We start from the raw sequence: 23621 nt of genomic DNA on the forward strand, positions 1-23621 counted from the left end.
AGGACCTCCAGGGATCATCTGCTCTGAATGCCACTCAAAGAATGACCAATTTATAGCTATTTCACGCAGATGTTTGCTTTATCTCAGAAGTAATTATTTCATCAGCTCACAGGATAATTCAGAATGGCAGGAAGCTTGTGAGGTTTCTTGTCCTGTTAGACTGCTAAAACCAGGGTAAACTATAAGGTCAGACCAGGTTGCTTCCAGATTTATTCAGTTTGGCCTATAAAATCTTCAAGGACAGAGAACACATAACTTCTCTGGGCAGGCTCCTCCACTGCTTGACTTGTCCCTGTGAAAACATTTCCCCTTACATATAGTTGGAAGGTCTCTCTTCTAAATACGTGTTGTCTCTTCTCCCAGAGAAAAATGAAGAACTCCATAGAACAAGATTTTTACATCACTTAAAGCTCAGAAGATCGTTGTGGGGAGGAGAAGGGGCTACTGTGCTATAAAAGACTAGGAAATGGAAAGCTGTAATTTCTTTATTCTGACATTTATACAGTATTTGCATCACTGTTTAATGATACTTATGTATATAACAGTGTAACATATACAATACAAAATATTGGAACTGTTGTACATTCTTTAGAGTAATTTTGTATTTCTTTTTGGTTTTATTATTAATACTTTGTATGGGTTTGTGATGCATTGGATTTTCCTTGAGCTTTTAACAAGCTCCAAAAGTATACAATAAAGGATTGGTAGATCCTATTTTAAGCTCTTAAGTACTGGGATTCAATTTACAATTACAAATGAACACAAGCACTTCAAACTTGGCAAATCTGTCACAGAGATATTTTCCAAGCAACCTCACCAGAAGAGCTATGGGACTACCAAGTATGTCACGCACTATTCATCCAAGGAGAAACAGCATAAAAATCAGGAGAATCACTCAAAGCAGAAATTGACTGGTTGAGTTTTGGGAAGACTGATAATAGCAGTTTCTGAATGTATATGCATGACTTGTCACTTCATACAAGTTTATTTTAAATAAAGGTCAGCTGAAGCTGTAAATATTAGGTCTAGTTCCAATTTTAACCTAGGTTAGACAACTGCATCTGGAAGACTAATTTCTCATGACTTTTAAAGTAACTTTATCTGTCAACACATCAAACTCCAGACACCAATACAATTATTGGTCTTTTCCAACTACAATGTTGAGTTTTCACTAAGGGTAAGACATTAGGAGAAGGCTGTAAGCTTTTGGCTTCATTTTACAAGAGGGGAACACAACAAACCTCTGATTTCAATATGTATGCACCCCAGACATCAATCTATCTTGAGCAACATCGTAACAGTCCATTATAGGGATTCTTTCTTGACCAGCAAGCCATGGAGATCTCAATCTGAAGATGCATGAACGCTGTATGATTAGTAACTACGCAAAGTAAATTTCCTCAAGGAAAAGGATTTGTTGAGAACTGATACTTGACAGACTTTTCAAAAACGAGCTTCCATCCCCCTATATTTTGATATACAATCTCTTTAAAGTGCAGAGATTTCATGATAGCTTCCTGTTCTGAGAAACAGAGCACTGTGAAGCACACATTGTATGACCCTAAATAAAACGGCTCCAGGAATGTTTGTCTTAATATACTTGAAGAGAAGAAAGTATATTACTTTGCTATGAAAACTACTGGTTAACAAACTTGGTGCCCATTATCCACAGCTCACCGTCTTGAGCTACTTGACTCAAGGTTTCACTGCAGACTGGCTCTGCACACTTGCTCATTTGGGAGCAAGCAGAGCAACCGTCGGGTTTATCTGTCACAGGGCTGCTGAGAAAGAGCAAGCTGTGCCCTGCTACACTGTGCCCAGTGACTGGCAGACAGTTTGGCAAACTCAGGGGCTCCTGAAACAGCCTGTCCACATTCGAGGCAAAATGAGACACAGGTGAGAAGGACATTTAATATATTCCAGGTTCTTGACAGACCAAGGTTAGTTTAAGGCCACCTGGACAGGAGTTCCAGGTGGCCACAACTAATAGTTACTTGAAAGCTTCCACCTTAAACTGAAACCCTTTCCATCCTTTTGATATTCAAATGCAAGTCACACAAACAGTGATAATTCATCAAATGTTATTTCACAGCTTCGATGGATTGTTGCCCCAATTAAATGAAAGATCCAGTTTACTGTTAAAAACCAACAAATCTTAAAAAAATAAATCAGACTCCCATTGTCCCTTTCTGGAAAAGTGTGTAGTGGCTCTCAAATCCAAATTGACCTGAAATTCTCAGAAGACACTTGATCCTGCCTGCTGAAAAGAAGAATACATGTGTATAGGGTACAGGAGCTTTCTGGCATCCAGCCTCCTGGAAACTTCAAGCAGGATAAGGAAAATGATGTGGTCCAAGAAAAGCTTATGTTCCATAGAATGGATGTGTAGTTGGACTGGTAGAATAACGTCTGCTGCCATGCTGGTTACAAGTGCATGTTTAGCAAGACATAAGTTCTACAAAATAAGCCATTTAAAAATTGAATTCTGATTATTTATGCAGGCAATGCTAACTACTTAATATAGCTAATTATAATGAAGAGTTCAGAAACAACATTTTAAACTAAATCAATAGCCTTTAATAATATCCCAAAACACACTACACACATCCCCCCTCCAATAAAAAAACCCTTATTATCCAACTATGCCTGGTTATTTTCTCTCCAAGTATAATATAATATTGGCTTACCTACCTCTGTCTTATATATGTGACAGAAATACAGAATTCTAATGCTAGCCAGGTGGTCTAAAGCTTGTTCTGAATTCTCCATTTCCCATACACCAAAGTCAAATGGGGCAGCTTAAGATGCTGTCAGGCCTGAACACAGCAGTACTTTATCCAGCTACAGTGCTTCTGGCATCAGTGGTACTGTCTGCCGATGTAAGGCACTTACACAAAACAATTCTGCCAGAATAGAAGTGGAATAATCTGGGCCTACATTGTGACAGTGTATTTAAACAGAAGAATAATGAGAGTTCTGAGACACTCACTGGAGTTTTATCCAAAACATTAAACAGCAGCATTATCTGCTCTGCAATTTCACAGTAATTATTTTTCCCTTCTAAACACAATCTCAGCAATTTTATACAGGACCCACAACAGCTCCTTTTTTCTGATTGTCTACTGCCTTAACATAATGCCAGTGTATTTTCCAAAAAAACACTCCAGCTCAAGCTTAGGAAATTATCCTGGCTACCAGGGTACCTTAATCAGAGTGTTCTTATCAGTGTGTCTCCAGACTAATAAGAAGAAATCCAATCTAGAGCCACTGAACACTAAATTAGATCTAATCATAGGGCACTCTTCCAACTGTTCAACAGCAGGTCTAAACCCAATGAATGCCATTTATTTTTTGGTATCCATTAAAATACTACAAGCAATCCCATAATAGCTGCTTCAAAGCCACGATCAGAAAAGTGTGCAGACACTTGCTTGCATTTAAAGAATGATCATTCAATGCTGTCCTTGCCAAGAACTGCTTTACATTCAACCAGTTTCATGACAACCCTGAAAGGTTCCAGAGCCCAAATACTCTGGGAAATACAAAACAGGATAACCCGTGTATATCTTCTTAGCTTGAGAATGTTTAAGTGGTTGAAATACACCTTTTAATGGATGTCTGGCATATAGATTATGCCCCCATAGCAAAAAAAAAAGCATCACCTGAGCTAATTGAGACTGAAAAGTTACTGCATTTGGGCTTAAGTATGTAATTCATTGAATGCCTACACTACATGCACAAACGGGCTATAGTATAAAGACACTGAAACCTGCTTAATGCTTTATTCAAAAGTTCTGGGCCCACATTTTTACAGGACACCTGTGAGCCATGGGTGGACTGATTTTTCTTTTTCTGCTGGGACTGGGAAAGACTGGAACTGGAAAGTGTCCTGGGTTAGACAGAGCAACTGTGTATCACTTCAAAGTTGTAACCATAAAATATTTGGGGGGTGGGTAGGGCAGGGGATGCATTTGATAAAGCTCAGAGTGTTTTAATATAGTTTCTCTCTCAGAGGTCAAAATGACAAGCTCAGTTTTAGCTCTCCTTTTGCTAGCAGCATCTTCCCCCGATGTCTGACAATGACTAACACGCCAGTTACCCCAGAGCAGGCAGCGGGTCCCGGCTTCTGAGCACTTTCATGCTCAGCTGCCAGAAAATGTATGTGCAGAAGGTGAAGACAAAGTAACTGGGCTGTGTGTGAGGGGAGACCAACAGCTTCCCACTCATGCAGCTCAAGGATTCTCATAACCAAACCTTATGTGCTCTTGCTTGCTCTTCTCTAGAGTGGTCCATGGTTGCAATTAAGCTCTTAGGGATAAATCACATCTGAACAGTCCTTCACTTAATATATAGTGCAATTTCCACTATTTCGTATTTTATTTGACTCTGCTTATGGATTTCTAACCAAAATCTATACTTAATTTTTTACTGCATGTAAGTGCAGAAAAGGCTGCAATTACTGAGTGACACAGTCAATGATGATAATGAACACCTGGATATTAATTTCCACTTTTGTCAAGATAGCCAAAAAGACTTAAAATAACACATCTAAAAGCTACTTTTTATTTTATATATTATATTATTTATTGCTTGTAGGTGAAGAGGTGTGTGTGATATAAACCACAATTGATTAAATTAGCAGATACCACCTTCATTTTCTGGGTGCACCATCCATGATGGTAATTAGAACATCATGAATACATATTAAACTCACTTCACTTCTGCTCCCTCTACTGACTGCCTGAAACAGAAGCTGATTTCCTTCCCTGTGAAGAAGTTCCTGCTTCCTAGTGTGATTATGGAGCCAGGAGTGAGTGAAATTTGCAATTTCACATTTGGCTTAGGAAATTTTTTATGCTACATTAATAAATACTAAAGAGACTATAACATGTGTCTTACCCCTGATCATGAGTTAAACCACACATGGCATAAAATACTCAAATACACAATATATTCTGAAATAATTGGTCTTGCAGCTAAGATGCATTTGGCATAATACGAATATGGAACTGAAGATGGTTCTCAACAACAAAATCTTTCATATTGCCATTTTGCTTGCATGCAAAGGTACTTCCTATACAGTAGCCCTCAAGGAACCAGGTATTCAACCACAAATACTAAATGTGTAGAAACAATCAGTTGGCATCCCCACCCATACGTCAGCTGGTGACCAGAATTCCCTTCTTGGACTCCAAGTCTCATTTCCTCCCCACGCTTAAATCCCCCATGTCTATTACCCACTACACACACTGTGCTATAAAACTGTTGGCACTTTCTTTCAGATTTTCAGCCTTTGCTTCCCTCTTGCCTGACACAGAAACAATAGACACAGCAGACTAGCACATCCCAGTGAGTTTTCAGAGGAGAAGGTGATTATATTAATGCCAGAAGCTGAAAAAAACACCCCAGTAAATGTAGCTAGTCTGTAAAATAAAGAAGACGAAGGGATCGTACTCACAGCAGCTGCAGAGACACAAGATCATCAAAAAGGCCCTGGGGAATCTCTGTGATCTTGTTTCCATAGAGCACTCTGAAAGATACAGGAAGACAAAATAAATCTTAAGTAACAGACCAGTTTAGTGTCCTCCCACATCTCTGCATTATCATCTTTATTGATCTTGTGCACCATGCCCAGGATCTGCGGGCATTTCATTTAACTACTGATCTCATTTTCTTTTCAGAGAGCACACGGTATTAAATGAGTCGTTATGATTCAGGCTTCGTCTGGTGTTGGAAAGCATTTTTAATGTAGAAACTGGACATCATCCAAAAACTGTATCTGAAATATTTTTCATTCTGTTGAGGGATTTTTTGCACTCCGTTTAGAAATACATTAACTACTGAAAGGCACATTGTCTGATGCAAAAAACTTAGAATTCGGCTTGGTGATGTGGAATTTAAAAGCTGGGGAGCACAAACCCGTTGTAGATAAAATTGCATGTAACAAAAGCTCTTAAGTTATAATTGGCATGAGATGTGACACAGGCAACGTTGGATGAAATAGTATGGCTATACAGCTAGCTAAGATAAAGAAATTTAGCCTGAACTGAAAATAGGCATATATTTCAGGAACTCAAAAATAATTTAAGTATGGTTTAGCTACAAAAATCAGTAAAGATATAATAACACTAATGACAGTGCCTGTATTTATCTATTCAACCACAAATATATATGACCTGATATCCACGATTCAGTTTTAATATTAAAAACATTTCCTTTTTAAATGGAAAAATGCACATATAGTAGCATCAAAAATTGAATCAAAGGGAAAAACTAACAAAACCACCGTTATGCTAAGATGCCTTACCCCAGGATCAGAGAAAAATCATATATGACAGAACACCTGAATTTCAATCACGGCTAAAGTATTTATTCATGTCATTTCTGTAAGTTCATAAAATTTGTCAAAACCAGAAAGTGATTTAAGAGCTTCTATGGCCCTGGGAAACAGGAAGAAGATTAGGCTACCTCTGAAAATTTTATGCCTACCTAAGAATTTTAATAGACTTCAAATTCGGGAAAACAGTATATATGTATTTCTATGCTCTACAGAAAATGCAGTAAATGGTTATAAATGAGCTTTGCTGCTCATGTGTCACTAAACTGGTTAATTCCCTAACTTTTTATTGTGGAGTAATAAGCTTGCAATGAATCAAACAGTCATGTGAGGCTTGGATGCTGGCTGAAATCCTGGCTTACACTGTCTTGCAACATTTAAAATACTACGGTGAGCTGAACATAGTGAAAAACACACACTTAGCATGACGGACAATTTACAATACCCCCTGGCCTTCCCAGAGTATTCCCACTTCAATTTACTCTTCATCAGTCATTGGAAGTGTATCACCTCTGTGGGAGAGTTCCCAGATCAGCTATTTCTGAGCCTAAATAAAATGAATCTAAATAAGAGAACACCACTTAGATGACAGAATCTAAACTTGAACCCTCATTATTCATTCCTTTTGTAGTTTAGCAGGAACTGAACTGCTCCCCAAGAAAATAATGATCATTTAGCATTATATTTTCTCTAAACAAATGTAACATAATTTCTATTTATGTCTTGTGGAGCGAGGAGGTTGGCTTTTAATGTACTGTTACAGTTAGTGTTTGTTGTGAGTAATGAATGCTAGTACCACTAAATTGCTTCAACTGTTTCTTAATTTCAGCTGCAGAAGACATGCAATTTCCTACGTCAACAAGATGTCATGCAATGCACACAGATTTCTGTAGTCCCCCCAAACCTAGTCAGCAATGATGGCTGAACTTTGAAAGGTCTATCTGGCCCGTTTGCATAGCAGTTTCAAAACATGAGATAATATTCAAGGCACTAGAATTTCACCAGGCTCTAAAACAACATCCAAATGGCTGACTCACAGATTTCTTTCTGACCAGAGTAACTGATGTGAGTGCTTGTGTCAGGAAGCAAAAGCAAAACCTCGGCAAAGAAAATATTTATAAAAGATTAAAACATTAAGTTAACACCCACAGTTTCCACTCTTTCTGAACAACATTTTGTTTCCAAGTGCATCATCTATATACAAAGTTTGGATGATAAGCTCTGTGATGGGAGGTGAACATCTTCCTCGGTTTTGTGAAGTAGGAGAATCACCAACACTGATCAGTTATGCAGAATAAATACTACAGCACGTAAGAAAGAGCTCAGCAGGGAAGCTTCACAAAAAATGACCATAGGAAAGTAGTAAAAAATATCACCCCTCAAGACTAAGGGGTATTCTGCCTGTAGAGCTAAACACAGTTATGTAAAGTAAAACCCTAGAGAAATCTCAACACCCCCAGTGCAGTTGTTAGTTACAGTACTACTAAACACAAATATTGAAATAAGACTCTTAGGAGTCATTTTTCCTTTACTTTTAATTTAAGAGTCAGAAGGTCGTAGTGCAAGCTGAAATCCTGGATATGTTTATACATCCTCTTCATCATTTTGAGCAAAATAAAACTCACAAAACAAAACAAAGCTTCAATTTTTAAAAGCCATGGAAAGAAAGAAAGGATTTTCAAACCTAATTGGGCTTATGTGCATGTGGCACATTAACAGTCGAACAAATTAACAGCTAAACAAAAGTCAGTATGAGAGCTCAGGCACTTGTCTCTAATTCATATTCATGTTCAGCACTACATGGAGCCAAATTAGCTAATGCCATTGTCTGCCTGCCATGCCAGAGCCGAAATCAAATGGTCCTACAGAAAGAAGCAAAGAGGAGGGGAGATGCATAATGCATTGCATCTCATTCCTTGAGTCCCCCATTTCCATTGACTCCAGTAGGGAAAAAGAAAAAGAAACTTTTGCTTTCCTCAGTTCTCTTTTTCTCCTGCTTAAGACAGGAAAGCATACTCATTCCAACAACTATGAGTATTGGTCAGGTTCTTGATCCAAGATGCTTTTGTTCTGAATGTACCAACTGCTGCTCTCCTAATAGTACTATGAATGAGTAAGCTTGCAGGACAGCCTGGCAGCTTAGGCACATGCCACTACTGCAGCTGTTTTCCTCTGTGCCCTGTCATTCTGCCTGTCTCACTAGCACAGGCTGCAGTGTTTCCAGAACAGCAGCTTGGGGAGAAAAAGAAACAAAAAAACCCCACCCCAAACAAAACAGTAACTTAAACAGGCCATGTAACAGCAAACTCAGCTGAGACAATTCAAGAACATCATTGAAACCTCCAATGCTTTAAATTTTAGGAGATCTGCCTATGGAATTATAATTACTAAAAAATGTATGTTCACTTGCATCCCTCACATACATTGCAGGACATGCAGGTGTCCTGGCTCCTGTGCAAGCTTGACACAAGCTTGGCACAGGAACACAACCCCCTTCCGTTCTCTAGCACCTGGAATTTTAGAGCCAAAATATTTTTTTTTTTATTAAAAATACACTAACAAAGTAAATATTTAATAAAAATAAACTCAGCTCAGTACTTGCTGCCAACAGACAACGAATCAGTGAATCAGAGCAACATTTATTAGGAGACAAAAAAATTACTAAAATTTTGATCATGTGCTCCTGATTGTTCATTTGTTTCTCAACTTTGCTGGGAGACCGAGTCAGCCACAGGTCTGACAATGCCATTCTCTCTCAGGTGGAGAAGATATTACTCTAAACAAGATGCACATTTTGGGAGACAGCTATAAGCTATAGCTTAATTCTATAATATTAATTTTAAAAGTAGTAATTAGAGACTCATCAAAAAGTGACTGGACACTGATAGGTGCCCTTTTTCATAGAATCACAGAATGCTTTGGGTTGGAAGGGACCTTAAGTTCTAACCCCCCTGCTGTGGGGGGGGACACCCTCACTATTCCAGGATGCCCAAAACCCCATCCAACCTGGCCTTGAACACCTCCAGGGATGGGACATTGACCACCTCTCTGGGCACTCTGTGCCAGGGTCTCCCCACCCTCAGAGTAAAGAACTAACCTAACCCTGCCCTCTTTCAGCTTGAAGCCATAGCCCCTCATTCTGTCCCTGCACTCCCTGGTGAACAGCCCCTTTCCCACTGTCCTGTAGGACCCTTTAAGCATTGGTAGGCCACAATTAGGTCTCCCGAGAGCCTTCTCTTCTCCAGGCTGAACAAGCCCAACTCTCTCAGCCTGGCTTCACAGAAGAGGTGTTCCAGCCCCTTGATCATCTTTGTGGCCTCCTTTGGACTCACTCCAACAGCTCCATGTCTTTCTTGCACTGGGGACCCCAGAGCTGGACAGAGTACTCCAGGTGATGTCTCACAAGAGCAGAGGTAAGAGTTTTCTTACCACTCCTTTCTTTCTGTCCTCAACACACATGGGATTCTCTTTTACAAAGATGGAAACCACTTCAAATGGGAAAAAACAGTTGTAAAGATGTGCAAACACACCAGACTTGCCAGTGCATGAGTTACATTCTTGCCTTTTCCCCATGGCAGGTCTGTCTAACACCAGTGACCAGTGTGAAGAACCATTCACTGTATTTTTAACTCAAGCATATTTTAAAATTTTTTGGCAGATAGCTTTCCAACATCAGCACACTGCTGTTATGGCAGAGGTGCAGCTGAGCCATCTGAGGACTATATTCTAGAGGCACACAGAGCCATCAGCTTGCTAGTTCTCAGCGAAATGCTTTCAGCATGGCCACGAACAATGAGATGCAGTTCTTCAAAAGTACACAGCAGATTGGCTCACAACTTGCAACAGTTTTCAGGCTGCCATCAACCTTCCGAACAATGGGAAGGGCAGCACACAAAGCACAGACCCTTGGCTGCACTGCAAGCATTGGAGGAGATCCCTGGAAGAAGCACTCTTTTCAGCTGAAGAGTTATTATAGATCTACAATAAGAAATTATACAAATATATAAAAGTCATAACGAGGAGTTATGTTTCTCCAGCCTGATTCTGGCATCAGATTTTAATATTCTGCCAAAATGTATCCATTCCAACACAGAATTAAATATTAAATTTCCAGTTAAACAACTGATTGCTACTACTAAACTTCAAGTTCTGTAGATTAAGCCAAACGATTTTCTAAGCAGTTAAAAATAAAGATTAAACAGTGAAAATAGTCACTGCACAGATTCATCTAAAAGCTTGGGATGTACCAGAGAAAGAAAACATTGGAAGCACACATAGCACCAAGTATCTTATTTTGGGTGAGAATGTAATTAAAGCATGTAACTACCTTCAGCAGCAGGGTCTTGGTACAGAAAAGTCTCAGCGATTCTTCACATTTTCTAAACATTCTGCCCCTCTTCAACAATGTCAAAATGAAAGGATTTGCAGAGACGGTGCTAACACGTGGCCTCTCATGTGCACTGCAGTTTAGCACACCACCTTCCAAGGGTGTGAAACACTAATTGCTGTGCTGTTTTTCTTTTCCAATTTGGTCTACCTTACTTGCAAATGCAGTTGCAGTTTAGCTGCTTTCTTAAGCCAGATCCCAGAACATAGAGATTTTTCCCTGGGAGGTGAGACAGAACTTCTGGGGGTATGAAAGCCTAGAACAGAATCCCTTACTCTAGACCATATGGTTTCCACCTAAATGTTCCTTTATTTTGGCTTGGCTGAAACATTCTTACTGATGTGTCAAATTTTGACTTTATGCAATGTCTTTTTCAGTCCTCAGAATGCTTTTAACTTTCCTCCAGACTGTGAAAACAATTCTTGCTGGGAAGAATTATATTTCCCAAGCTATGTACAATGGCACAGGCTCAATAAGGATTCAAGTTTCCAGAAGAGGAGGAATTGATAGGGGTAAAAACAGCAATAAATTTCTAATATCTGAAAGAAACTTAGACATGTAATTTTTTTCCCCTGCACTATTTCATATTTCTTCAGAACAAGTTAGGCTAAATAAATCACAGTAAAACTATCCCAAGTAATTTGTTACCTTAAAATAAGTTTGGCAGTTATTGCAATAGACAGTGTTTTATTGCAGATTTCAAATCAACATGAATGAACACCACATACATCATCACCCAGGAGATGATGGTCTAAATGGGACTGCTATGTCAAAGTCTAAGCTGTCTCTTGTCTTTGTGCTGAGGCTGATCTAAGCTTTTAAATTGTTCACTAGCTTAATTCAGCATATGAACAAAAGCAAAGGAATTCTCCCATCTAAAATTTCCTCATTCTGTTTAACACACTGAAGGCTTAGACTATTTTGTCATATCTCATAAAATGTCCCCAGACAGTCTGGATATGGTCTCTTCCAAACCTATGTTTGTGGGAAGTTTAGTGACCCTAAGTATAACATTTATCTTTGATACTATTAACAATAACCAAATGCTGATAGAATCCTCTCCATGATATCAGACAGATTTTGAGTTGATTAAATGCAAAATTAATTTACTTCAGAAAGTGCAAGCAGCAATCTTGAAACGTGAAACTACTCATAGCTTAGACCCCACGTTCTGTGCTATTAACCATTCCAACTCTAGCAAAGTGCAATTCCAGCAGTGAAGTGCAAACACAGTGCACTACAAATGGAGCTGTTCTCAAACTTCTATTTAGAATTAACACATCCTTTTGCAATCCAACAATTCTGACACTCTTCCCAACACAATGGTACTATTTGCTCATGTTTATATGGAAGGAAGTATTGGATGGCAAGACTAATCCCTCCAACACAAAAGCCATGGCTACATTACCATGGCTTGCTGACATCTGTGCTGCTTATTGTGTTTCAAATCATTCTAGTTATTTGTTTCTATCTTGGATACATCATATGGTCCTAACTAACAGCAGTATCGCTACATTGCACTGCCTGCAGTGTATACATCCTGGCATCATCTCTTTCAGAGAAACAATGCCACTTTTTCAAGAGGGAAGACTTTGCTATAGACATACAATTTATTTGGCCATACAGCTATCACCAAAGTTATGCAACATAATGTGTTCCTCTAAAATCCCACACCAGCATCTTTCAGACTAAAGACCCTTGTTCTCAGGCCTTGTTCCACAAAGCTCTCCAGTCTCCACAGCAGCTTTACAGCAAACTCTCCACAACCTTGTTTGTTCAAAACCAGAAGCTGGATCTTAAAGAATGATTCTGGTTACTTAATTGATGTCACAACCAGGGGAAAAAAGGTTATGCACATGCCCAAGTATTTTCCCACACAGTCATTATATGAATAGGGAACAAAATCCCAGGCATGGAGAAAACATTTTTTCCCCCCTGTATTTGGGGAATGGAGAAGTCTGGAGTTCAACAAGAAAAAACTTGCCTTGTTTTTGCTAAATGCAGAGAGAACTGAAGGTAGGCATGGCTTAGTTAAAAGCGTTAAGATTTTGTGAGCTGTTTGACTCCCATAGGCAGATTTCTTGTTAGAGAAAATACATGGATTTAAAATAAAAGCTTATGACCAGCTGCTAGCATATGGATTGCTGAGCACTTTTGAAAGACTTAAGGTTTATATATTTTAGAGGAAAATGCTTCTATAATAAACAATCCTGTGTTTTGAAAACAATAATACACCATTTTTTCCCTTCATCTCTACATAACTACCATAGGCAGAGTGCACTGAGGAACATTTCTGCCTGGAAACACTAACCCAAGTTAACTTCAGAATTAAGCAGAGTAGCAACCCACTATATATAGGCCTCCATTAGCCACCTAGCCTAACAATGTTGGCTGGCTTCCAGATAAGCACTTTCACTCTCCTGGACCCATAGGGAGCACGGCAATTGCATGCAAGCAGGGAGTAAAGGGAGGAGCAGAAAATGGGAATAAAGCAGGAGAAAAGCAAGCAAGGGTTTTAGACAGTACAGAAGTACTTCATTTTTAATGGAAACAAAGTTGCTTACTTTGATTTGCACATTAATATTTTCCCCTCCTTTATTCTTGTTTTAACTCAGCTAGCTGAAGAGTCCAGCTGCTCTGTGCATGGATTAAACCTCACCGGTGTCTCATTAAAATGTATGCTGCCAATCACATTTGACTTACATATATGGAAAATAGAAGTTCCTCTCAGCTGAGCCGAAGCATTGTACGCAGAGCAGCCTTCCTTCAGGGCATGCAGCTGACAACTTATTGGGGCCTCAGGCACCAAAAAAGATGGAGCCACTTAAAAGAGAAAACACTAGTAGGCAAACTGTCTTACTTCATTCCTACTTCCTTGTTCTTTCCCCTTTGGTGGTTTCATTGGGAGAGCCAGCACTTCAAAGAAGTCATCTTCTCTTGCACTTGTCTTTCTGCAGCTCACAGAACTGGAATGGTGGCTACAGCAGAGATCAGATGAAAGGAGATCATCTACTTCTCAGAAGTAGAAACTTGGGGAAGGTTTCTTTAGAGAAACCCATATTCTGCAGAACAGCAGATAATCTTGCTCCATAACGAACCAACTACAGAAGTGACCAGGAGAGAACAATCAGCCAGATGTCTGGGTGACAGGTCATGAAAGATCAGGGAACCAACCCCTGCCTATCAGCCATAGGGAAAACATTTCTAAGATCTACTTGAAATGAACAGCAAGAATAAAACCTTTTGAAAGTAAGTAGAAGCCAAGCACAATGGATGACTGAACCCAGAAGAGGCTGACAATTTCAAGGTTGGAGTTATGCTGTCCTAGAAACCAGTCTGCCAAAGACAGAAGAGTCAGAGTGTGTTACAACAGCCTTGTGTGGCTGTGGTAGAAGGAAACTCAGACACCAGAGAAGGGAAAGTCTGCTCAGAGGTAGTTCCTTTACTAAAACCCTTTCTGTGCTGCCTCTCATCTCTCTGCTCTCTCTTCCCCCTTGTAACCTCCTGGCATTAACTTAAGCACTATTTTACCCACTTGGATATAAAAACACTTAAAATTTGGTTAAAATATCATTTTGGATTACTAGGTAGAGAATACGCAGTTATTTCACTTCCTTCTGTACGTGATTTCACTATCAATTTCCACCCAGTTTATATTCTTCTTACCCCTCTCCACTCTGATGTCACAGAATGCACATTAGGTTGGAAGGGACCTTTAAAGCTCATCTAGTCCAGCCCCAACATGTGTGTTCTGTCCCACTCCTGAGGCCACCTTGGCGCATTTGAATTAGCTACAGCTCAAGCTGAGTAACTTCTGAGTTGGGAAGACAATCCCAGTAGAAATGTCCTGCCTGTCCAGCTTGCTCCGAGGCAGGAGGTTTGCCAAGACCAGAAAGCTGTAGCACGGCAGCATCAGCAGTAGTTTCATACTAGGCCAGAACTGTAGTGTTCAGTAAACGTCATTCTCTTACTGAATCGTTTCCAGAGAGCACTGAGGAATTTGACCATTCCCACAGCATGTTGATTAACACTGCCCTAACTGCTCAGCAAAGGCTAGCAACACTTTATACTTCTGGCATTCTCCCAGTTGGATTCAGGGCACAAAAAAAGGCTCGTCCTTCTGCACTCTGGCTCAGAAGTTTACTGCAATGTATAAGTTCAGTGCCTTCTAACATTAGCATTTGTCAACAAGTCATATAGGTTGTTAGAACTATCCAGTATTCAGAGAATAAAATATGTAAGCTTTTAGAAAGAACCACAGTCTTAAAAATCAAACTCTTATATGAACATTACTGTGCTAAATGTTTTAAAACTGTCTTTAAAATTAACACAGTATCATTCCAGTTGAGCTTACCCTCTTATCCCAATCTGGGGCTCCTTCTAGCACTCAATTCTAGTTCACTCTCTATATGCAGCTTCTGACCTTGTATTGCTCTTTTTACCCATTAAAAGCTCCGCTGTTTTAGTATTGCTCTGGGTAGCTACGTTGAAATATAGCTGCATTATATTCAGCTTGGTGCTAAAACAGTTTCTGTGTTCTATAGAGAGAAACAAATGGCTGTCAAGAGTTCCTACCTTCGTTTTATCTTCTGTATGAAGGCATATTTTAGTCCCCTTCCAGCTTAATAAAGTAGTAATTACAGCTAAGAAATATAAACATTTTCTTAAGAGTTCTTCCCTGACTGGTTTGAAAAAAACATCCAAAAATCAAACAATCCAAAAAATTCACAAGAGAGTGTAATCTCAGTTCTTTAAACCAGAAGAAAAATTCAGTATGAAAGTATTTCCCCTAGCCCCTCCCCAATTACCACCACTGAACAACGCCTTAGCTATGATGAAGGGTTTGTGTGCCATGATGAATTGGGGGGCACAATTTTGCCTGCAGGTGCACATGTACAGTAGATCAACTAATGCGCTGGCTTTGAAGAAGTGAATAAGTCACTAACCTTGGGGGTGTTCATCTATAAAAGATCTTACTAGAGATGTGTAAACAGTTTCTCCTTCTAACCTTCATGACCAATTTTTCACTTAGGAAAGATTAGATGCTTCACGCAAGCTGGCAACTGCACACAGGAACATAAGTTCTCCCAGACAGCACATTATCGGTTTTATTTCTCTTACATGCAAGCTCTCCCCAAATGCCCATTCAGTTCTATTTTCTACTTACAATGAAATGAGAGATTTCAAGCCTTTGAATGAATCAGGTGCAATGTCAGTTATTTGATTCTTGCTGATGTCTCTGTAAAGAGAAGAAAGGATTAAAAAATTATTTGTAAGCAGGAATTTGATGAAACTATTTTAGCTGCAGTTTATTGGAAGAATATACTTGATACAAAAGCAGAACTAAAAGCTCATATTACCTCACAAAAATTATGAGCTATGTGAGGACACAGATTGGCAAACTCCAGGAATTATCAGAAAACATCAGTCAGTACAACAGGCAATAGCCTCACCAAATCATCAGCTTCCCTATTAATAAGATCTTTCATTTTATGGGCAGTGACATAAGGAGTTTTATGAAGAGCTCTACAGAACAACAGTGAGGTAGCCCATTGGATAAAAGCTGTTTATAAAACCATCTTAAGAACTATTAATATTGGAGATAGCATTGTGACTCTGTGGGGTGGCCCTCAAGCATGAGGAGCAGACTGTGACCAAGCAAAACTGTTGTCTGAACATTTAAATGCAGGCATCAAAGGCCAGCTTTGTAACAGTGCAGAGGATCATATTTTGATTCTAAGTGAAATGATAGATAAGGGGAGGAGAGGTTCCAAGGTAGCTGGAAAGAGCTGGCAGGACATGCATTAAGGAAGGCAGTGGGATTAATGGTGTCAGCATGGTGTAGGCACCAGAGGAATGGCTTCTGGGGCAGCAAAGCTGTGTTTGTCTAAGAAAGGGAATCTTCGTGATAAACGAGATGTAAAGATGAACTTATCCATAAACACCAGAAATATGTGTTAGACTTGAAAAAAATTCCCATCAAACCCTAGGAAAAATCAGCTGTTAGTCTCCATTTGCATGAAACAATATCAATAATACTTAGGATGATAAAATTCTTCTGAGATAAGACTTTTCCCACACCACCTCCAATGAGAAACGGGGTGGGAAACAGACTGCTCAGCCCCCATTGCCAAAGCAGACACCAGTGTCACGGAGGAGTTCCACACTGCACCAGCCACGTTCGGTTTTAGAGGAAACAAGCAGAGCAAAATTCTACAGTGAACTTGATCTGGTGAGGCAGGCGAGATGGGGATCAACACAGCACAGCACAGTTTGCAGGCTCTGGGGAAAGTCTTCAAGCATCTAAATGGAAATCGTGGACCTTTGAAGCCAGAAGCATTGTGGGGAACACCCAGCATGTTGCTGACCCTGTCAGGGAGCCCCAGCAAGATTCCTCCACCTCAGCTATGTGAGTGGAATTCAGTTACAGCCTGCTGTCATTTTCAAGGGAAAAAGTGTGTTCCTGGTTTAGAAAATGCCCTTCAATTTTAACCATAATGAAGTACACAAGGACAAATACAGACTATGTCAAATGTCTTTATACATGGAGCCAAATTTACTCCACTTGGGACCCAGACACACAGAACTGGGTGCCTTGCCATGACTGCCACTGCAATCCAAACTTTGTGCAAATCAGTTCAACCAGGTGCTTAGCTACAGGCATAACTTCCAGCCACCTCGTTGCACTCACTGACAGTTGGTATCAGCTTGCATCAGTACTATCAAACGTGTTTCACTGATACCTGGAACTCCAGCTTCTGGTATTTCATGTACACCTTCACCATTACTTCTTCTGGGGCACATGCTAAGGATCCCAGTCAGACTCTACTGTCACTTTAACGAGAACTTAGGAATCAGAAAGTAAGATGGGTTTCCATTCTCTAGATGTTTTGAGCTACATATTCTATTGGTTAAAATCTGAGTGAAGTTCTCTGTTTTCAAATCTAGCTACACCCAGTGGGATTTTATTTGGTTCTTTTTCAAGGCTCGTGAAACAACAGCTCTTCTATCTCCCAGGGTTTTCTATTGTAACATCCTGCCTACAAGGACAGCATTCGGTGAAGGTTTCTGATTCTTCAGCTCATTTCACAGAAGCCAAATTTGTGACAATGAAAGCAGGATTATTTTTATCTATTTGCTTTTGTGAAACTTGCTTAGACTGCCTGGTAGCATTTGCTGCTTTTTATCTAATAATTCTTACGTAAGCAGAAGTCTGATGTGAATCTATGCTATCCATTTACCAAGGAACATACTAAAACCTATTACAAAGACATGATATCATGAGTTTGCTGAGCAATGAAAACCATCTGAAAAGGGGCACCTCATTTTTGAAACAAGTACTTCAGCACTATTTGAACTTCAGCTACATTTGAACACAGAAACACAGAATAATTTCTATCCTTTCTCTCTCCCCATGTCCAGACTCTAATGAGTGTATAACTAATGGTGCCTGAACGTGCATAAATGCCATGCTAGATGATGACACTCAGTTCATGCAGATGCACTACAATCAGCATTAGAAGATAATTAGACACATTATTTCCTTTCCATTAGAGCTCAAGCTCCACTATTGTTGGATAAAGAGGCTCCATCTCCTTCTGACTTGATCGAGGAAAAGTGATTTCCTTATGTCCTTGCGCTTTCTTTCCCTTCTTTTGGTTTGCTTTGGCAAGATCATCCAATTCTCTGCCTGATTTACATCAAGACAAAGAGATACAGGGTTTTTTAACCTGAACGATTAGGGCAATTGGGATCACATAAGGTTCATATTCATTGTTTTGGATATCTTTGAGTCACTCAGTGGAAGTGTAGCTCTTTAGCTGGAACTGTAATAAGCTTACCAAGATTCCACCCAGGCAGGGAATAGGAATAGATTAATCACCTCATTCTAGTCTCCCCACACCTCTGACAGCATCACAGAGATGATCTTTAAAGGTAGTTTAACACACCTCGGAGGGTGACTGCACTCAGTTACAACTTAGGGACATAAATTCTTTTTGTCTTTGCAACAGGGGAGCAAGGATACCCTGTGAGTCACTGTATAACATATGACTGTATGGCTTAAATGTCTTTACTGTAAAAGGGTTTGAAACAAAACAGATTTATTTTTAGATGCAGCCAAGTGCAAAACTATTAATAGCACTGGATGAATATTCTCTTTGTCGACTAACATTATTAGAAACAGATTACTCGATTATCTCCAACATGTAAAATGAACTATTCTCATTTGACAAGACTACTCAGCAAAAATCCATATCATATATGGTTCAGTTTTTAGAAGCTACTTAGCAAAACACAGCTACTGGGAAGGCTGTGAAATCTCAATGTGTTTTCAGCTAATATATATGGTAACATTAATTTGGCAATAAGAAATACAACTACAAGCATCAGAACTAGAGAGGTACAACCACATCTATCAAAGTGGCTCTATGTACTTGGCTCATAATTGTGCTAGAAACTTGTTAATTAAAAGCCTCAGAAAAGCAAAGACGAAACAGGACATAATAGCATAAACTTTGGAACTTGCAGGGTAGGAGTGACAGAGCTGTGGTACAAGCACTACTGCTATGTAAATTAATTCAAAATGGCACAGCTGGGCTTGGATACTTCATGCAATAATGACAACAACTTCTATCTCTAGAGATGGGATGGTTCCTCCTTCAAACCCCTCAAGCCTCTTCAAGGGCCTTGAATAATTGAGCACCCAACTAGGACCTGTTACATTCACCCCAAAAATCAAGTGAGCCATCACCCATGACTGTGTAATTCAGCTGCATATTTGAATCCTACAGGTGCCAAATCATCCTCCTGAGACAGATACAGTTACCTTCATGCAATTCATTGTGTGAGAAGATGTGGGCAATTATGATGAAGTCCAAGAAACAAAAAATTTCAGCTCCTTTGCTAAAACCCAATCACCAAAATAACTCTCCCATCCTGAAAGCTATTAAAGACACATTCTAAATAGTTAACTTCAGCTAGATGCAAATATAACACTTGAATTAATATAATCTGATATCATCTTGAACTATTAATATCAAGTTATATAAAGATTATCTTGGACAATTAGCTCCGACCTAATAGTTAATCTCAGTTATCCAATTATTTAAGACAAGGAAACTGAATAATCTTTCAGGAAATAATCAATAAACATTCAAAATACTGAGAGTATTGCAAGTGAGGAGTCCTTTCTCCAACGTTCTCGAATGTTTATTCGCCATAAAGAGAAAAAGACAGTAAAATTAGTAATTTTATGCTAAAACTACCCTCTAAAAAGTATTAATTTCAATAAGCTTATTAATATAATATCACATAGGCATTTTTTTCTTCATTCATACTGTGGGTATTATTAAATCAATAATCTTCATGCCATTGCACTGGTCCTTGAATTCAAAGTAACAGAAATTAAAAACTGTTGAGGACTTCAGTGATACTGACTATGTCTTTCCTCTATAGGATAAAGATGGATAATTGTTTTGTTTTAAGAGGTAAACTTTTGACTAGAGCATATTTTTTGTGTTAAAAACATGGAGATTCTTGCACTCTGAAAAAACAAAGCGAATCGTCTCGTCAAATAATGGAATGCATGTCCTCAGTTAAACTTCATGTAACATCAGAGATGCCCAATTTTGAGCCTCACTATACAGCAGTCAGGTCAACAAACAAACTGCAAAACCTCACGTTTGTTATGGGACATTCTGCAGCCCTGTCCCAAGTTCTTCCTCACAAGGCTGCCACATTAACTAAGCTTTGATACAGACCATCTTGCACAATATCTTACTATGTAACCATGAATTCCCATCTCAATGAGTATCCCAATTACACTCCAGAAATCTGCTCACACAACTCGCTAATAGAAGTTTGACGTGGAATTCTAACATGAATCATTTCACATAGTAAGTGTTGCAGCATTGGGTTGAGCAGCTAGTAAAGTTAAAAAACAGTTTTCGGTCAACTCCCATAAAACTAGAGCTCACCAATCATGAAAAATGAAAGGACAGTAAAACATTGCCAAATCTAAAAGTAGTCATACCTCAGAAAGAAGTAAGTATGACTTTAATAATTAAAAAGTTACAAGTTAGGTCACTGAAAAGGAATCCATCATTTTTCACTGAAATTACCGTCTTGCTATCTAATACAGTGCTTCTTTAAAAATACATACAGCTATATTGAAAGTAAGACAGAAGAATAGAGAGTCAAGAAGATTGATGATTTAGCTTGTTAAATATTAAGATCCATATTTACAGCTCTTCAGCTCTAGGAACTTGGTAAGTTTGGACTGGCAAACACAGTAATTTTGCCCTCAAATCCAAAGGCACAGCACAAGCTGTCTTCTGGTTCCAAAAGCATTAGTTATCTGGTAAGCCAGTGTCTTCTTGTGAAACGATCTGACAGTTTCTTAATTCCATTAAGTATTGTTCACACCAGCAAACAAGAACTGCAAAGGCACATTTTTCACTGTCTTAGCACTGAGCTACAAAACCTGAATGGCCTGTGGAAGTTATTGTACCAGTGGTACCCATCAACATATTGATACTATGGTGAAGCAGGAGTAACTCATTGTACCGTCTCTGTCATTGTACTACTGTCACATCTTTTACATACCACTTAAAAAGGAAGAGACTGACCAACCAGGGGAAATGCCCAGATTACCAGCTACAAATCACAACAACTTTTTAAACCAAAGAGAAAACACAAGAGCTAATAAGAAAAGAATTGTCTGTGTATCCACTAGTGATTAAGAAACAGAAAAAAAGCTCCAGCAGGTTTCTTTGTTTTCTTGAAAACAGTCAAACCATTTCAACATCAGGACACTGAATGCACTGCAAAAGCATATCCTGACTACTGCAAGAACATGCACTCCTGCTATAACTGGGGTCAACTAAACTGACATGATGCAAACAGATACCAGAATGAATGAGAGGAAAAACAGAGAGTTTAAAATCTTTTCTGAGGAAGCGGATTTGTTCAAAGTTCAAACAGAGTAACAACTAATTAGCTCGCATCATTTATAAAAGGAAGTGAAATTAAGCATTATTAAGGATTTCATGCACGGCTAGGCATCCTGAACCAAATTCCATTGTTGCTTACACTTTGAAGAGATTATTTGTGCAATCACCAGAGATTTTGACATGGAAATTGCCAATACATTTCTAAAATAAAGATACTGAACTTCAAGCTAGAAGATTCAGGATTGCTCTTGCATGTTGGTCTTATTAAAACTTACATTCTCTTAAGCTTCTTGTACTGGGTAAAAGCTCCAGGGGGGATGATTTTGATGAGGTTTTGTTCCAAACGTCTGAAAACAAACAAAGTAATATACACGTTAACTACACAATTACAGGACAGGAATAACATTAAACATGATAGCAGATTTCTATATAAATATAAAACATTTGTATAGAGTTTTTATGTGAGACAGACTTTCTCTTTTGAAAGCCACTAAACGGAGAAAAAATTGAGAAAATAACTTAGAAAAAAATAATCTCATTGATTACACTAAATCTATATAGACAAAAGTCACAGGGCCTAGAAATTGTACTTTTAAAGCACATGGGATTAATAAAAAATAGTAAGCATATTTTTCTTACTACTTAATCAAACTTAATGTAGAAAACACAGATGCTTTCCTTGACTAGCTGTTGTAAATAGAACGTAGATATACAACCTAAAAGCTATGCCTATAATGAACAGATTAATAATACTATCAGAGTAACTCAGGAGCATCGAACTGTGGGAAGATGCTGAAAGCCAAAATGGAATTCATTGCACTACGAATCCGGATTTTCAAGGGGGAGGAGGAGAGTCTATGGTAAAGCAGAGCAAAACAGGGCTGCATCTTCCTATTCTAACTAAAAAATACTGAAGGTGTTCTGAAATACAGTTCAGACTTGTTTTCATTTCTGAGATTTGGTTAAAAAGTAGTACTCTTTATGAAGTATCATAAATGCACATATCAATAACATAAAATGTAAGAAGCTTTAAGATACCACATACAGTAACCACTGAGATTAATTTTTGTTCCTTCCTGAAGTATTTTCAAATATTTGTCAGCAAGTTCCCCAAATTCCTGCTAAAAGGATTGTCACCTTCTTAGATGAACCCTAAATATTCATCTCCATTAGAAATATAGAAGTGGATCCCCATACAAATTCAAATGGCCATAGCAGCTAAAATTGTACAGTCAGAATTGGAACTCAAAGCAGAATTGCATTTTACCCAGCTCTAACTTATTATTCAAATGTTATGTATTTTTTCCAAAAGTGTCATAAAAAGAAACAGTTTCAATAGCAAAAATCTGTGGTGGGAAGTGGTTTAGAATTGAAACACAAAAACATACTGGAATGATGGAATGAATCACTCTAGTCATTTAGAGCTGCTGCAGCAATGCAGAGGGGAGAAAAAAATTTAAAATGAGGAACTGAGATAAAGTGAGATGCAAGGAAAAGTAAATCATGTTTTTTAAAGGACTTGGGAATAATGTAGAGAAAACATGTAAGGCCCATCAACCCGCTACTGAACAGCTTACCCTTCTGTTGCTCCATGCTTTCAATAGACAAAAGAAAAATCCCCTTGAAAAATAAGATATTTTGCCAGCTCAGTTATGCTCTAAGAAGCTGTTTAATCATGAATATTGTGATTCTTACACAGCCAACTTGTACAGTCAGCGTGCATCCATTCTTTTATTTCTGCAGAGGTCTATTTTAATGGTTGTGATCAGAGTTAATTCTATTCCTTGTTTTGTGATTTGAATTAGTGTCTGAGATTTCCCTTCCAGTTGGTCTAAATATAACGTGCTTCATTTCTGGCAAGTCCACAGTGAAATGCAAATTGCTGTAAGCTTCAGCACGCTACTATTGTTGGGTGTTTGTCACCAGAATTAGCAGTACACATACT

The 23621-nt window shown here is 38.7% G+C and overlaps 1 protein-coding gene across 1 annotated transcript in view; it reads right to left on the reverse strand.

The window, feature by feature from the left end:
- SLIT3 (slit guidance ligand 3) overlaps positions 1-23621 on the reverse strand; it is a gene marked incomplete at its 5' end in the record, with an annotated part of 502705 nt that overhangs the window by 142707 nt on the left and 336377 nt on the right. Inside the window, 3 exons of the mRNA XM_084268563.1 lie at positions 5459-5530; positions 15892-15963; positions 21952-22023. Coding sequence (XP_084124689.1) covers positions 5459-5530; positions 15892-15963; positions 21952-22023 — 216 coding nt within the window. The remainder of the gene's footprint in view (positions 1-5458; positions 5531-15891; positions 15964-21951; positions 22024-23621) is intronic.

This window comes from Gallinula chloropus (genome assembly GCF_964237585.1).
Source record: "Gallinula chloropus genome assembly, chromosome: 10".
Taxonomy (NCBI): Eukaryota; Metazoa; Chordata; class Aves; order Gruiformes; family Rallidae; genus Gallinula; species Gallinula chloropus.